This window comes from Silurus aristotelis (assembly GCF_946808225.1).
Source record: "Silurus aristotelis genome assembly, chromosome: 2".
NCBI lineage: Eukaryota > Metazoa > Chordata > Actinopteri > Siluriformes > Siluridae > Silurus > Silurus aristotelis.
The window spans coordinates 34,998,951-35,013,181 of record NC_139575.1 but is presented as its reverse complement, the minus strand read 5'-3'; the positions used below and the strand labels follow the sequence as shown (position 1 = coordinate 35,013,181).

The following is a 14,231-nucleotide window of genomic DNA, read 5'->3' as shown; positions in this document are numbered from 1 at the left end:
TCCTAAAGATAAGTCTTCCCAAGTGTCAATTCATATCTCCTTGCACTTTGCCGCTCTGTCCGTGTCTCTGTCGTTTTTTCGATGTTCTCCCCCAATGTAAAACAATTGATGAGTATGAGAAGAGTGAGAAAAAATAATGAGTAAAAAAAAAAAAAAAATTGTGTAAAACGTTAACGAGACAAAATGATCCCTTCGGCCAACCTTAAGACCCTCAAAGTGGCTTAACTTTTGAGCAAGAAGCTAGACTGGTTGCTAGATCTGATTAGCATGAATCTCTTGGATAACTCACTTGTTCTCGGGGGAAAACAAGTAGACAGACCAGTCTTCTCTTGTCTCGCACCAGTCAGGGCGATATACCTCAATCATCTTCTGGATCCTAAAACATAGGCTCTTTAAAAAGAGCACAATGCAACGAGTCAGCAAAAACACTCATTTGAACACACAGACACACACCACACTAGACACAGCATAAAACTATGATTAACTACTCAGCAAACACAACTGAAGGCAATTATTTTTTTACTTAACGTCATTTTCTTACAAAGTACATTCTAGTAATATATATATATATATATATATATATATATATATATATATATATATATATATATATATATATATATATATATATACATACTGACCAGACATAACATGATGACCACCCATTGTGTTGTTTCCCCTTTTGCTGCCAATTAACAGCATTAATTTCTTCAGCATCTGTTGAATTTCTACACACAGACCAGCCTTCGTTTTCTACGTGCCTTAATGAGCCACTGTTCCTTCCTTGGACCATATTTGGTGGATACTGACCACTGCAGACCAGGAACATCCCTCAAAAGCTGCAGTTTTGGAGATGCTCTGACCCAGTCTTCTAGCCATCACAATTTGGCCCTTGTCAAACTCTATACATACTTATATATATACTTACGCTTGCCCATTTTTCCTGCTTTGAACACATCAACTTTGAGTGTCTGAAATGTTCTCTTCTAATTCCAACACACTGTCAAATACTGTTTTTCACAAAACAACCCATACGTAATGATGCGCTGCAGTTTCTAATTGTGTGTTAGTGTGTGAAAGGAATCTGATTCCTTCATTGTCTTCCTGTCACAAGAGAAAACTTAATAGCAGAACTAAAGTGCCACTGGCTCAAAGCTATTATTAAGAAGAGTGCGACATAAGTCTGCTAGTGAACGGAACAAGACGCTATAATGATCTGCATGGCAGATGAAATCGAAATATGCCTTTTAGACATGATTTGGTTGATTCTTTCAGATGGTTATCTTGTGCTACATTTCATTTAAACAGTAGGGCAGAAACGGTGCTGAGACGTTCATCTGGGTGGCTTGGGAAAACCTAGGGGACATGATATTCATGCGAGATATTATGCATTTTCTGTAACGTGATCATGGTGAAGCTTTCTGTGAACAAACATTTCAGAGATTACAATTAATTCTTGACTTACATAGTCAGTTTCCTCTTCAAGGTGTGGTTTGTCCTTTCGGGCATTGAGCTGGGGATAGACCTCACTGAGCAGTGCTCTCTGGCGCATCGGCGCTTTCCCGTTACAGTCATGGTGCTGCTCCCCACACTCACTTTTTTTCCGGGGCAGAAGTGGGTGCTGCAGTGAGGGCCCAGGGAGCTGGAGTTGCTCGGGCAGCTCAAGTGAGAGGGCACGCCGATCGTGGCGGAGGGAGTAACGTCGAGAAAGGAGAGGTGGGTGATGTGAGAGTTGGGGCCGTGGGGAGAGCAGGGACTCCCGTTCAGCTGGGTGGGAGTGGGGACCTCGGACCCTTAGGCTCCCCCCAACTGCCAGGCCTCGGGTTGCACGGCCCATGCTGTTCCAGCTAGAGCGGCGGCTCCATGCCGACTGAGGGTGGGGGCGCCCCCAATGGCGGTACAAGGAACTACGGCCATGACGCTGTGTGGAGAAAATGAAGGCATTAAAGATATGATATTTAAAAATACAAAAAAGAATCCTTGCACTTCCTTGCAGATCCACATGGATCTTTTATTAAGCTTTCCTGGCTATGAGTGTTAAGTTTATTAATTCACTATTGTTTCAAATTCTATGTCTGTATAAGTGTGTGTGTGTGTTTGTGTGTGTGCGCGCATAGTGCATTGGCTATAGTGGCTTACATGGATAATTGCAGGCTGTATGTGTTTGCTGTAAAAGAGGACAATTGGCCATATTTAGTGCCAGTGGAGGTAACGAAACAGTTGCCATAGAAACCTTGTTAACTGTTATTAAGTCATCTAAAATTACTTTAAAGCAGGAGGCGATGCCACGTGCCAACAGGAGAGAGGCAGCGCACGCACTTGGTACTTGTTAACTGTTGAATAAAACATAACAGTTAAAAGCGAGAAACGCATGGTGCGATGTTTGGTGGATTTACGTGGAGCTGTTTTGTGAACATTGTGAATGGAGTGCATATGCTGATTGATTCGCTATTCAGCACTACATTTTCAGTGTATGCGTATGTGTGTGTTTAACTCATCGAAATATCAGCTCTAGCATGGATAATCTCGTGATCTCCCATGCATGGTGCGTCACTACAACACTATATTTAAACCATCGAGTTCTCTCTCTCTCTTTCTCTCTCTCTCTCTCTCTCTCTCTCTCTCTCTCTCTCTCTCTCTCTCTCTCTCTCCTTTTCTCTATCCATGGCTGTTTAAATTAAAAAGGAGTTGCTATGGAAACCCCACAGTCATGGTTGGGGGTTTGGCATCTTACCCAGGGAATTTTGGTCTCACTAAAATGCTCACACATTGTGGACACTAACAGGGAGCGCCAGAGCACTCTCTGGCCGAGCGATTTCTAATCAAAGCAATAATTATGGCAAATGTTTCATTGACTCATTAGCAGCATGTGACTTTTCTGAAGAAGCAGCCAGCATGCACGAAGAGCTGATAGAAATTACAGACATTCAGTGGGCTGAGAGTCAGCAGTTTCAGTCCAACTCTGCTTCATATGTAACTAATATGTTCGTGGCTAAGCTCGAGGCTTAGACGCTGGTCACTACTGAATCAGCAACAGGATAAGCACTTGATATTTCTCTCTCTCTCTCCGCTATACCAAAGACCAAATTTAAAGCAAAAAATAAAAGATTAGTGCTAATAAAAGTACTGCTAACACACGTTTTATGATACATACTGTATATACATTCACAGGTGCTATAATATAGTTTTTATGTTCAAATTGTACATTTTTGTTACAGAAATACAATTTAAGGTCTTTTAAAATCTGGCTATTTATTTCAAAATTGACCAATTTCTATTAGGGATACACAATATGTACTTGAATCTACCCGAAAATATAACTTTTGCACTGTTTATGGAAGATTCTACTACGTTTCTAGTGTTAGAATTGTGATCTTTGCTCTATTTTTAAAACTTCAATCTTCGATCTGAATCTTTCCTGAAATCTTGTGCTGGTTCAAAGGAAATCCTAAATGTAAAAACAGTACATATGTGGCAGCGGGTTCTCGCAAGTAGAGGGCGGAGCTGGACAAAGTAAACACCTAACCACTGAGACTTATCAGTGCACTCTGGATTACTGTCTGGCAACACCGATAAATAGGAGAGCAACAAGAGCTAAAATTGGGAGAAAAGATTCGCTCTAACACCGAGACAACTGGACTCTGTCAAGAGTTCTGGCGAAAGTATGGCATCTCACAAGGCGGGAGATGAGTACGTCTTGACAGTGTCCCAATGTATTGTACCACATATACGCTGCTACAGGCAATAACATAATTTACTTATATTAATTATAATTTTTTTGTTGTTTATTGTAAAAAGCACTTTTGAAATAACCTTTAACGTTTGCCTGCCGCACGAAACGTAAATATTTTTACAAATTCGTTGTATCGCTATCGTAATCATAAGTCGAATTTTATTGGTGATTGATTTGCTATTGTGCACTCACCAGTGAAAAAGATCGTTGCTCCAAACTGCTCTTGTCCAGACTGGTGACACTGCTCTTACGAGATTCCTCTTCCAAATTGATCCTACCTCCTCCTATGGTGTTCATCTCCAGGTGCCCATTGGGAGTCAAAGCACAAAGTTTAGGATCTAGAGAGAAAAAGAGTGCAACATCAGTCAGCTCAACTCAAATTTAAACAGGAAAAGGTCAAAAGCTAAACTCCATGACATTGTTTAGTGTTGTATCAGGTAGTTTAAAGGAAGTGGGTGGCACCAGTCACCTGACAGTTTTCTGTTTGTGCATTAAAATATATGGGAAAAGCTAATTCATTTTCTCACCATTTATTAAAAATTTTGCCTGACCCTCGGTTTAGGCTAGCTAAAGGGTTGACTTTGAGTTGTCTTTTACAGCTTTTAAAAAAATGTTGGCTTTAATGTAAATTATTCCCCATACTGTATCAAAGAAACTTTAGTTAGAAGAGAGAAATTGAGCAGTGAGGAAAATAAAGAACGAATCAAGATATGACACATCCAAAAGGTCAGGTAATTACGAGAACTACCCTCACATACTAGGAAATAAGGACGCACTATGAGGACTATGAGGACTTCCATGGACACTGCTGCCTCTCTTCTCTTGATCTAAATGCTAAATGAGGCAACCTACAAAGCAAAGCATGATTTACACATCATAGAAAAATTGTCTCCACACTCTAGTGCTGAGATGTTAAAAATGTAAACAGTGGAAAGATGGCTTTTCAGAGAGATCATGAGTCTGGGTCTATCCTGGGTTAAGTGCATATAAGCAAGACAAACCAAGTCTCCATTCTACACAATTAGCTGAGAAGATTGCAGGTAAGAACTAAAGTAGGTCAGAAATGGATAATAGAGAAGACAAAAAAAACAGCAACCTTGAGTGGACTCAGAACGATCGATGCAAATGAAGTCATACTATATAAAAGGAAACTCGAGCAATAATTAAGATGCTCATACAGGAGATGAAATTCAGTACTGGTGAAATTAGTGTATGCTTATTCTGAAGAGGAAACTCATTCTGGAGAAGAGTCATACTGCAGAAAAAAAATCCCTTGCTGAAGTAGGATTTATAATGGAAATGCAAATCCCCACCTTGATAAAAGATTGGAGATGGGACTAATGTAAAAGCAAGGAGTCCTGCTGGAGAAGTCCTGCTGGTCCTACAGTGGAAAAGAAATGACTCATTCTGAAAAAGGGGCTCATACTGGGCACTGAAGAAGGGACTTAAAGAAGCAAGAAATGATCCCAGATGGGGGACTGCAGAAGCAAATCGGACGAGTATTGGAAAAAATGTGGTGTATTTGACAAAATGTTCAAGTTGGAAAGGGCTCAGGTATAAAAAAAAAGGGATGTATTTTTGACATGAGAAAAAGATGAAGCGATGGACAAAGGTAGGGTCAAACTGAAGAGTGAGGAAAGAACTAGAGAAGCAAGGGTTCATCCTGGAGAAGTGCCTCACAATAGATTCAAAAAAAGGAAATGAATGTAGAGGAGCATATAGTCTTCCTTGCAAAGGGGTTTCAGGTTAAGAAGAATGGACTCATTTTGGTGAATAGACTTGTACTGAGTACTGGAAAAAAGGTACATAAGAATTGGCATGTAACACACCAAAAGATATCCATGAATATACACTTGACAAGGTTTGGATTGAAAGATCTTGATTGGCCAGCTAGAGAGCTCTGACCTCAAACCTATTGAACACTTTTGGGGTGAATTGGAACCCCAGGCCTCCTAACCCTGCATCAGTACCTGACTTTACCAATGCACTTCTGGCTAAATCCCTGCAAGCACACTCCAAATTCTAGTGGAACACCTTCCCGGAAAAATGGTGGTTATTATAATAGTAAATATTGCCACATGTGAAATGGGGTGTTCAAAAATAACATACAAATCTTATGGTCATTTTATCAAACAAACATTGATTGAGGAGAATGGACTGCAGAATAGACTTATGTTGGGACAAAAGAGACTCATGCTAGAAAACAGAATGGAAAAGTTCAATTTAGGGAAGACATAACAGAATGGGACTCCTAGTGGATAAGAAAGCCATATGGTGGCTCATACTGGAGAAAGGCCTCAATGAGGGAGCTGCTCGATTTTTGTTTATAAAATGTTGTTTGATGTTGTTTGGTGGAATGCATGCTACACTACATGCCCATTTTATGTGAATCTACCCGAAAGCTGGAGCGAATCCTTGTGTCTCTCACTTCCATCATAGTTGGAGGACGATCCGTCATCATCTGAATATGAGCGATTAGCATCACCCTAATAGAGGAAAAACATTTTTAAGATGTGGATTTAAACAGGACAAAAGTACAAAAAATAGCACCTTGGACTCCCATTAGTGCAACAGATCTTTTGTAGAGCGGATGGATTTTTTAAAATTTCTTTTTACAATGCTATTGACATTTCATAGACATAGAGATATATCTGGTTTAGTTGCCTTGCCTCTGCCTGAAATCCCTCTACCAGAATAGCAACAAGTAGGTTAAAAAGCACATAGTTTCCAAACGTCATAAGAGCCACAAAATAGAGAGCTGCCAGAGGAGAGGTGGAGGCCATGCCATTATACAACACCACGTTCCAGTCCTCCTGAGTCAGGATCTAGAAGGGATACACACAGACATTTATTACAAAATTGATGCTGAGCGATTGAGGTAATAATTTTGGGTTTTTACTTGGCGAACGCAATACCTGAAAAACCGTCACTATGGCCCACAGCAAAGAGTCAAAGTTCTTCCTGTCAGGAACTGTGTCGCCAGCATCTGTCTTCAGGCTGAACTTACAGCCGAATATGTGCATTCCCAAAATACTGCAATGAGTCAGATATAAAAGGCAGCCTTTATAACCCTTATATAGTTATTGAAATACGACTAGATATTGACGACAACTACAACTAACAAAGATTGTACCTTTAAAACTATCACATTACACAAACCTAACACTTGTTTAAGATCACTAATTGACAAGCAATTTAAAATCTAATAGCATACATTAATTTACTCAACTGGACCATCAGTGGGTGAATTATGGGATTTAAACTTATGACTATCAGATCCAAAGTCCAATGCCTTAACCACTAAGCCAAGGGTCTCCAAACTAATGCCTGTGGGCTAAATACGTGCCCCATATGTGGAAACGCCTTCTGAACAATGGCAGAGACATATTTACAAATTGTAATTTGAATATATGTCTAATTCATATTATATCTGATATTTGATATTAAAGGTTGGCTTTCAAACTAAAAGTTCCCTTAGTTAGCCTAATAATTTGTTAGATTTACCCACCAACCAACAGAATGGTACATTCAACGTTACGTAACCTAATCATATTAAAATCTTAAAATCATATTTAAAATCACAATAATACTGGCAGTCACTCCGGCTCATGTAATTTTCTGTTCAGTTGTCCTCAGTATATCTGACCATGTGTTCTTTTGTGTTATAGTGTTATCAAATTGTAACTAGCTAGCTAATAACAGTTAGCAAAACAACACAGAATAACAACAGTGCTTTTTATTTGAGTAGAATAACTTAGCATATAAATTATTTATAACTATATGATAAACACTTTTTGTCAATTTACTAAAATATAGCCAGATTATTGCAAAGTATCAGTTTTTCATTTTTTCCGATTACATTCGGTTTGAAACCATATTCCCAAAGCTGTATAATTTATCTCCTCAACATTTGTTATGTCTATGTGTGTGTGTGTGTGTGTGTGTGTGTGTGTGTGTGTGTGTGTGTGTGTGTGTGTGTGTGTGTGTGTGTGTGTATACACTGAGAAAAGGCTCTTATTTTTCTGTAGGTTTCTAGGTCAGCATGACTGAACTAAGGGACACAGAAAAATGTGTAAGGCTGGAGCAGATCCCTGTAGCAGGTGTGTATATTTGTGTGTGTGTGTGTGTGTGTGTGTGTGTGTGTGTGTGTGTGTGTGTGTGTGTGTGTGTGTGTGTGTGTGACTCTCATATGCCCCATGAACTAAGGCGAATACAGAAGATCATGGACTCCATTTGTCTTCATAACTCACCCAGTCACTTCCCTCTTTTCCCCGTCCCTTTTTTCCGTGTACATCTTTCCTCATTTCGCCTGTTTCATTCAGGTCTTTCTCAATCCATTTTTTTTTCTTTTTCACGCTGAATGAAGCTAGAATTCCCATTCTCACTCTATCCTCTCTCGATTCTCTCCCAATTCTCAGATCTTTGCCCACCCACACACTCATTCACTCACTCACACACACACCTGAAGATGAAGATGAAGAGCATGAGCAGCATGCAAAACGTGGCCACGTTGTCCATGGTTTTCATCAGGACGACAAGCTGGCGGCGCAGAGCGGGCATGAAGCGCACCAGCTTTAACACACGGAGCAGCCTGAACGTCCTCAACACGCTCAGGCCGCCATCGGACTGTCCGACGATCTCACACACACTGCAGGAAAAGAGAATGAGAGACAGAGGAAATGAGGGAGGAAGAAGAGATTACATATGTTCCATTTAAAAAAAAAAAAAAGGGAAATAATGTGAGAGAAGAAAGGCAGGAGTAAAGAAAGTTAACAGATAGAAAGATAGAAAGACACAGATGGGCAGTGGGTGTTCAAATGTGTATTTAAGTGTACAAATGACAAAGGAAGAGACTAAAAGGGGATTAAAATCAAAGTATGGAACAGAAGGGAATGGAAAATGGATGGGAGAGGATAAGAGCGTGTAAAGGTGTATAACTGGTAAAAAAATAAATAAAGAAGAAAACTGGGAAGGTGTAAACAGAATGTAGAGATGTGAAAGAAGACAGATGTACAGGAAACGCAGATAAAAGAAAGTTTTATATATATATATATATATATATATATATATATATATATATATATATATATATATATATATATATATATATATATATATATATATAAAAAAAATGTGGACATGTTTAAGAGGTACTCCTGAGATATAAAGCATAAAGACAATCATGTTTCGCAGTTATCTAAAAGATGAAAAAATGATATGACGGGCATTTTCATGGCGTGATTTAAGTCCACTTGTCCCGTTAAAGTAAAACGTCACTGCAAATCAGTACGAAGTTCTTCTCTCCTGATTGAAGCTGTCTTTTCTAAGATGACTCCGCTCTCATCCACCTGGCAAGAGCTTAGAAAATTGCTCAATCATGTGAATCAGATCTCAGCCCAATTAAATACCTACGGGTATATTTGTAGATGGCATACTGAAGCTGTTCCCAAAGGATTTCCTTGGACCGACAACTTACTAAAACACTTTTACTTAATGTGGTAACCATTAAAAACTACATTCAGGTCATTTTTTTTGTCGAATTGAGACAGTGGTAGATTGGTGGTGCGGGGATTTGAACTCACGACCTTCTGATCAGTTCAAACCTTGACCATGAAGCTATTAATATTTATATAAAGCGATAAAGCTCTTGATTTAACAACGTATCTACGAGGGGCAATTAAGTCAAAACGGAACTCTTTAGTTTATAAAATGAAAGAACTAATTTCAAGGAGTGGAAACTGCATTTCTATACTTATCCCAGTCTTTAACTGATGCCTGGACAGTTTTGCCATAGAAAGATTTGTTAGAACGCCTGAACCCTCATAGGACAGCCTGCATCACTTCACCACCAGTGCTTAAGTCCTAACCTAAGAGGAACTAGTCGATGATGCAGGCTACAGGAATGACTGCTGTGGGCTGGGAACCAACACGACCGAGATACTCCCTGATGAACGTCCGGCCATCTTTTAAACGTTTACAGCATTCAAGTGCCTCTTTTTGACTTACCTTACTTTGTTTGAAGTCTTTTGTAGATATCTGTGGGTTTTAATGCCTTCGTTCACAAGAATCTTCATTTCCACATGCTGTTTCATGCACTAACTGTTGTCTGCCATCTTGATTAATTTACGATATAAATACTGGAGAAGGGGGCACGGTTGAGAGCTGGTTTGTGAATGGAGGGCAGAGCTGGGAAAAGTGAGCAGTGAAATTCAGCACAGGTGTGTCCACCTTACTATTCGCTTCCTCTGGGCCTCCATCCTCAATTCACAAAGCAGCAACCATGGTCCTGCTTTCAAGGACACATTACTGAGGTAAAAGAAGGATGTATTAACAAATTTTTGACATGGAAATGAGTAAAATGTTGGTTATAGAGTTGTCAAGGAGGTTTGATGATTGAAATGGGTAAGCAGTTAAACATACTTATTAAGATTTTGTCTAGATTAGTATTAATATTCAGAGAACACCAGCATTAAAAAATGATGGATTGCATATCATAGATGAGAAGTGGGAAAAAAAATGGTAATGAATTTTTATTTTTTTTTAACTTACGAATACTCTGAATGGAAATGTTATACCCAGAACAGAAATTGCCCAAGACTCACCCTTTTTCCACATTCATTTAAGAACTCCTAGTGACAATTTGTTTAGTTTCTCTTTATTTTTCTTCATATCTTGCATGCTAATGCTTACCCATAAGATGATAGGTGTCTTTTATAGATAGATGGCTTCTCTCCCCTATGTTGGCTCAGGATGGATTTACTTAATACTATAGCCTCTGTTCAGTTTGTTGTGGATTGAAATCTGCATGCAGGTTCATCTAAAGCAGTAATATCTATTTTTAAAAGCACTAAACTGCTTTTTTTTACACAAACATTTGTAATATCACACACTTGAAGCTAGCACTACCCAAACTAGCTTTAAATACAACAACCAGCTTTAACTCAGTTCCTTTGTGTGGTGATTTCAAAGCTGAAGACTGCAATCACTGCTTCAAACCCAGCAATCAAACACGGATTGTTTTAAGAATCCTGACACGAAGCTGAGAATAGTCTTATCTTGTAATTATCACCTGGACTCGAATGGTGGAGGAGAAGAAAACGTTCAGCTTTCCTCTTCCAATTATATAAATCAGCGAGTCATGAGGAGACAGGATTTTGGTTGATTTTTCTGCAGGTGTTGTTCTCAACCAGTCAAGTGTACACACTTACGAACGAGTGCAACTTGCGTCTATATTTTTGTACAAGAAAAAAGTGACTAAAGAAACCAAAGGGATGTTGTAAAAGTTCTGACAGCTCAGTTACACCGATCCCAAGGCTCTCACCTGATGATAACGATGATCCCATCAAATATGTTGTACGGATTGTGCAGGTAGTTGAAACAACCGAAGGCAGTCAGCTTCAGGATCATCTCCAGGGCAAACATGCTGGTGAAGACGATGTTGCAGATCTCCAGGACGTTTGTCAGCTCCTCGGGCTGACACAATAAGAAAGATGGATGAGTGCGAGGGAAAAAAATTTTATTTAAATAAGTGTCTTTTTCTGCAGTTACATTTTTATTGTACTGAAAAAATGCATGAAAAATATTTATTAAATAAATATTAAATATATTGTCTGCTTCTTTTCTAGAATTCTTTTGCTTCATTTTACAGCAGAGCAGCAGCAAATGTCTAATGCACACCAAGTTGTCAGTTTAATTGGAACTCCATGTAACATTAGGCACAAATATTTGCATCATCATAGTTTTACAAAATTGAAAATATGCCTTTAGCTCTCCCTAACCAGAATGCAAGAACATTTTGGAGTACTTTTCTATAGATATGAAACTGTATTATTTATTGTGCACTATCCAAATGTACGAGGTGATATCAAAAAGTTTCAAGATTAGCTCTGTTTACAAGAAAGTTTTATTATACTTTATTTTTCCATGTTTACCCACTATCACCTTTGTTACAGTTCCCTTGCACAGCAATAGCATTCCTGACACTTCTGGAATATGTCCTGGAAGTCTTGGATCTCCTCAATGGTGTCTAAACGGCGACCTTTGAGCTGGATCTTCATGTTCTTGAAGAGGCCAAAGACCTCAAGAGCCAAATCTGGTGAGTAGGTTGCATCGTCATTTGTTCTAACTTGCTGTCCATGATGAAATCGCAAACGTAAGTAACTCACATAGGTAGTATAGCACCATTTGCACAGCTCCCAATGTACACAGGATGATGGCTTCTATGAAGGTCGGTGCTCCCTGTGACTGTGCATGCAGCTTTGTGCTGCTATCTGTTGGCGTGTTACAAAACTAGTCTCGAAACCTTTTGATACTACACACAGCGCATTTTCAGAAAACATCATTTCCAAATTTGCAACAGGTTCAGCTAATGAATACCATGAGCATTAAACAAATATCCTACAAAAATGTGTCTGTAGTTCCCACCCTTCATCACACATTTGTCCCATTTGCCACTTTCCATGAATATTTTAAAAATTAAACTGATCCTCGGTGAACAAAAGGTTGGAGACCCCCGTCTACATCTTGGTTGAGACCTTTTTGATTCAAAGTTGCAACAGTCTTAAGATTTTATCCTGTACAAAAAAAATTACACCTTCCAAGACTGGAATACATCTAGATTCACCAATTATCCAGAAACATAACCAAAGCTTGATGTTCATCATCTTTGTTGGTTAAACTAGCTTCTTCCTCAACGTCAGGTAGACAGATAGGTTTGAAATACAAACAGAAATCCAGATAACGTTGTTTATAGTCAAATATATTTTTCTTTACCTAAATTAAAGATGTCAGAGAAGAGAAAAAAACTCATTTGACAGGTTTTCTCACAGCATGTAGAGTGCATGATGAAAATGGCGAGAAAGAAAGACAAAAAACGAAAGAAAGAAAGAGTGTCTTTAAAACAAACTACCTATTGTATAAAAGCCAGTTAAAGTTTTTTCCACTTTTACTTTACTTATTATCCTCACAAAACTCTCGTTACACACCCACAGCACTCGAAAACGTATTTCGGACGTGCACAATGAGCAGAAGTGAAGCTGTCGCTGTTAGTTGGAAATAGAGGCACCTTAAAGCCCCAGTAAAAAAAAAAAACATCGGAAATGATCTAAAGCTCCTCGCTTTCCAACCAAGAATTCGGTATAGAGAATATTTTGAATACTGTACTCTCCTTTTACTTTAGGATTAGACTATGTACATAAACATGAAGCAAAGGCATATAAACTGGCCAATAATAACTGCACATACAGCTTAAAACTGACAGATAAAAATGAGGAAAAACCGAATCTCTGGCACCCGAATCTCTTTCATCTCTTGCTGTTTCAAGGTTCTTTGTCTATTTGTGCTTCTTTGTGCTGTTATCACATGACAATCCAGTCGCTCTGCAATCAATCCCCTTTGTCGATTAGACAGAGCAAAGAGTCAGAATGTGCTTGTTAACTAACCTACAGACATGCAGGGTTTAAAAAGAGCTTCGTTTCGAATTAGGACATTCATCAGTACGGATAATGACTGATTATAATTCATCTGAATGGTATTGTTTTTTTTTTTTTGCTAATCTGTGACCCAATGCAAAGCTTGTCTTGTAAATTTTTGCTATTAATCAAAGGACAAATGGTTTATTGATCCAGAATTATGTATCATAATACTTAAGTCTGAGTTATTTGTTTGTTAATCAGTGTTATTTATACCCAAGCGCTATTGAATACTCGATTCTGATTGGCCAAATGGAGTATTTATTTTTTAATAAAACAGACTTTTTTTTTAAGAATCTCCAGTGTTAGTTTTTAGAGTCATGGGGTGACACCAGTAATTTCTAAAACTCATTTCTTCCATTAAGAGGTCATGTGGATAAACCTTCTTTCAGCTTCTCCCATTAGGGGTCGCCACAGCGGATCATCCGTATTTGTAATCTACATGTTTGATTTGGCATGTTTTACGCTGGATGCCCTTCCTAACGCAACCCTCCCCATTTATCCGGGCTTGGGACCGACACTAAGAGTGCACTGCCTTGCGCAACCCTAATGGCTGGGTTTGGGACCCTGACCGGGGATCCTGAGAGCGCCCGAAGCCTAACCACCTAACAATGAACCGGGAGGTCATGTGGATAGCTGGGTTTTATTCTGATATCAGTTGAACAAGAGAGTGCACTCTTAGTGCCGGTCCCGTTGCGTTAGGAAGGGCATTTAGCGTAAAAAACGTGCCAAATCGAACATGCGGATCACGAATACGGATGATCCGCTGTGGCGACCCCTAATGGAAGAAGCCGAAAGAAAGAAAGTTGAACGAGAGATGTAAAAAGAGGCACAATTCATTCTAGCTTGTTTAAGTCATTACAGGAACTAATTTGTTTTGGAAGCAGGTTCCAGGGTTATGGTTACACCAGGGTTATGGTTTTGGACTATAGTTCCCGTGAACTTTCACATTAATCTTCGTCTCATATTAGTCTTTCATGATGACTGTAAGAGTTGCCAGATTTGCTAAAAAGCAATCACTGCTGTAA

The 14,231-nt window shown here is 39.0% G+C and overlaps 2 protein-coding genes across 3 annotated transcripts in view; both read right to left on the bottom strand.

The window, feature by feature from the left end:
• The window catches only part of LOC310716318 (arf-GAP with dual PH domain-containing protein 1), a 172,388-nt gene that overhangs the window by 95,338 nt on the left and 62,819 nt on the right, over positions 1-14,231 (bottom strand). The gene's annotated exons all lie outside the window — the stretch shown is intronic.
• Positions 1-14,231, bottom strand: part of cacna1ib (calcium voltage-gated channel subunit alpha1 Ib) — a 117,962-nt gene that overhangs the window by 43,104 nt on the left and 60,627 nt on the right. For both annotated transcript variants that reach the window (XM_083522738.1, XM_083522739.1), the window contains exons 9-16: positions 11,055-11,206; positions 8,196-8,381; positions 6,649-6,766; positions 6,403-6,558; positions 6,129-6,219; positions 3,926-4,071; positions 1,466-1,921; positions 290-390 (exon numbers count right to left, since the gene is read on the bottom strand). In XM_083522738.1, coding sequence (XP_083378864.1) covers positions 290-390; positions 1,466-1,921; positions 3,926-4,071; positions 6,129-6,219; positions 6,403-6,558; positions 6,649-6,766; positions 8,196-8,381; positions 11,055-11,206 — 1,406 coding nt within the window. The remainder of the gene's footprint in view (positions 1-289; positions 391-1,465; positions 1,922-3,925; positions 4,072-6,128; positions 6,220-6,402; positions 6,559-6,648; positions 6,767-8,195; positions 8,382-11,054; positions 11,207-14,231) is intronic.